The sequence below is a fragment of the Carlito syrichta genome, unplaced genomic scaffold (genome assembly GCF_000164805.1).
Source record: "Carlito syrichta isolate Samal-C Ts95f unplaced genomic scaffold, Tarsius_syrichta-2.0.1 Scaffold120462, whole genome shotgun sequence".
NCBI classification, from domain to species: Eukaryota; Metazoa; Chordata; class Mammalia; order Primates; family Tarsiidae; genus Carlito; species Carlito syrichta.
Genome location: NW_007064558.1, coordinates 21,266 through 21,594, shown reverse-complemented (window position 1 = coordinate 21,594; position 329 = coordinate 21,266). Strand labels below are relative to the sequence as shown.

General features: G+C 72.3%; 1 protein-coding gene across 2 annotated transcripts in view; it reads right to left on the bottom strand.

The window, feature by feature from the left end:
- NCAPH2 (non-SMC condensin II complex subunit H2) overlaps nucleotides 1-210 on the bottom strand; it is a 13,954-nt gene extending 13,744 nt beyond the window's left edge. For both annotated transcript variants that reach the window (XM_008048011.2, XM_021707542.1), the window contains exon 1: nucleotides 1-210. This exon is cut by the window's left edge and continues 1 nt beyond it. In XM_008048011.2, coding sequence (XP_008046202.1) covers nucleotides 1-102 — 102 coding nt within the window. In that variant the 5' untranslated portion in view covers nucleotides 103-210.
- Between the last annotated feature and the right edge of the window lie 119 nt (nucleotides 211-329).

The window sequence follows — 329 nt, the reverse complement described above, 5'->3', positions numbered from 1 at the left end:
CAGGTACTCGCCCAGCTGGGCCGCCACGTCCACCTCCCAGTTCTTGGTGAGGTCGCGGATGGGCTGCAAGAGGTGGGCGAAGCGCGCCTCCACGTCCTCCATGTCCGCGAGGGGCCGCACGGCAGGGGGCCGCGGGGCCGGCTTCAGAGGAGTGCGGTTTCCTCAGCCCGCCACCAGTTCTAGCGCCATTTTACTGTTCCCGCCCGGGAAAAGGAGCCGCGAGCGGCGCCGCGCGCATGCCTATGACGGAACGCGGCCCAGGGCCCCGGGCGGCGATCCCCGGCGCCGCGCGCATGCCTATGACGGAACGCGGCCCTGGGAACGGGGCG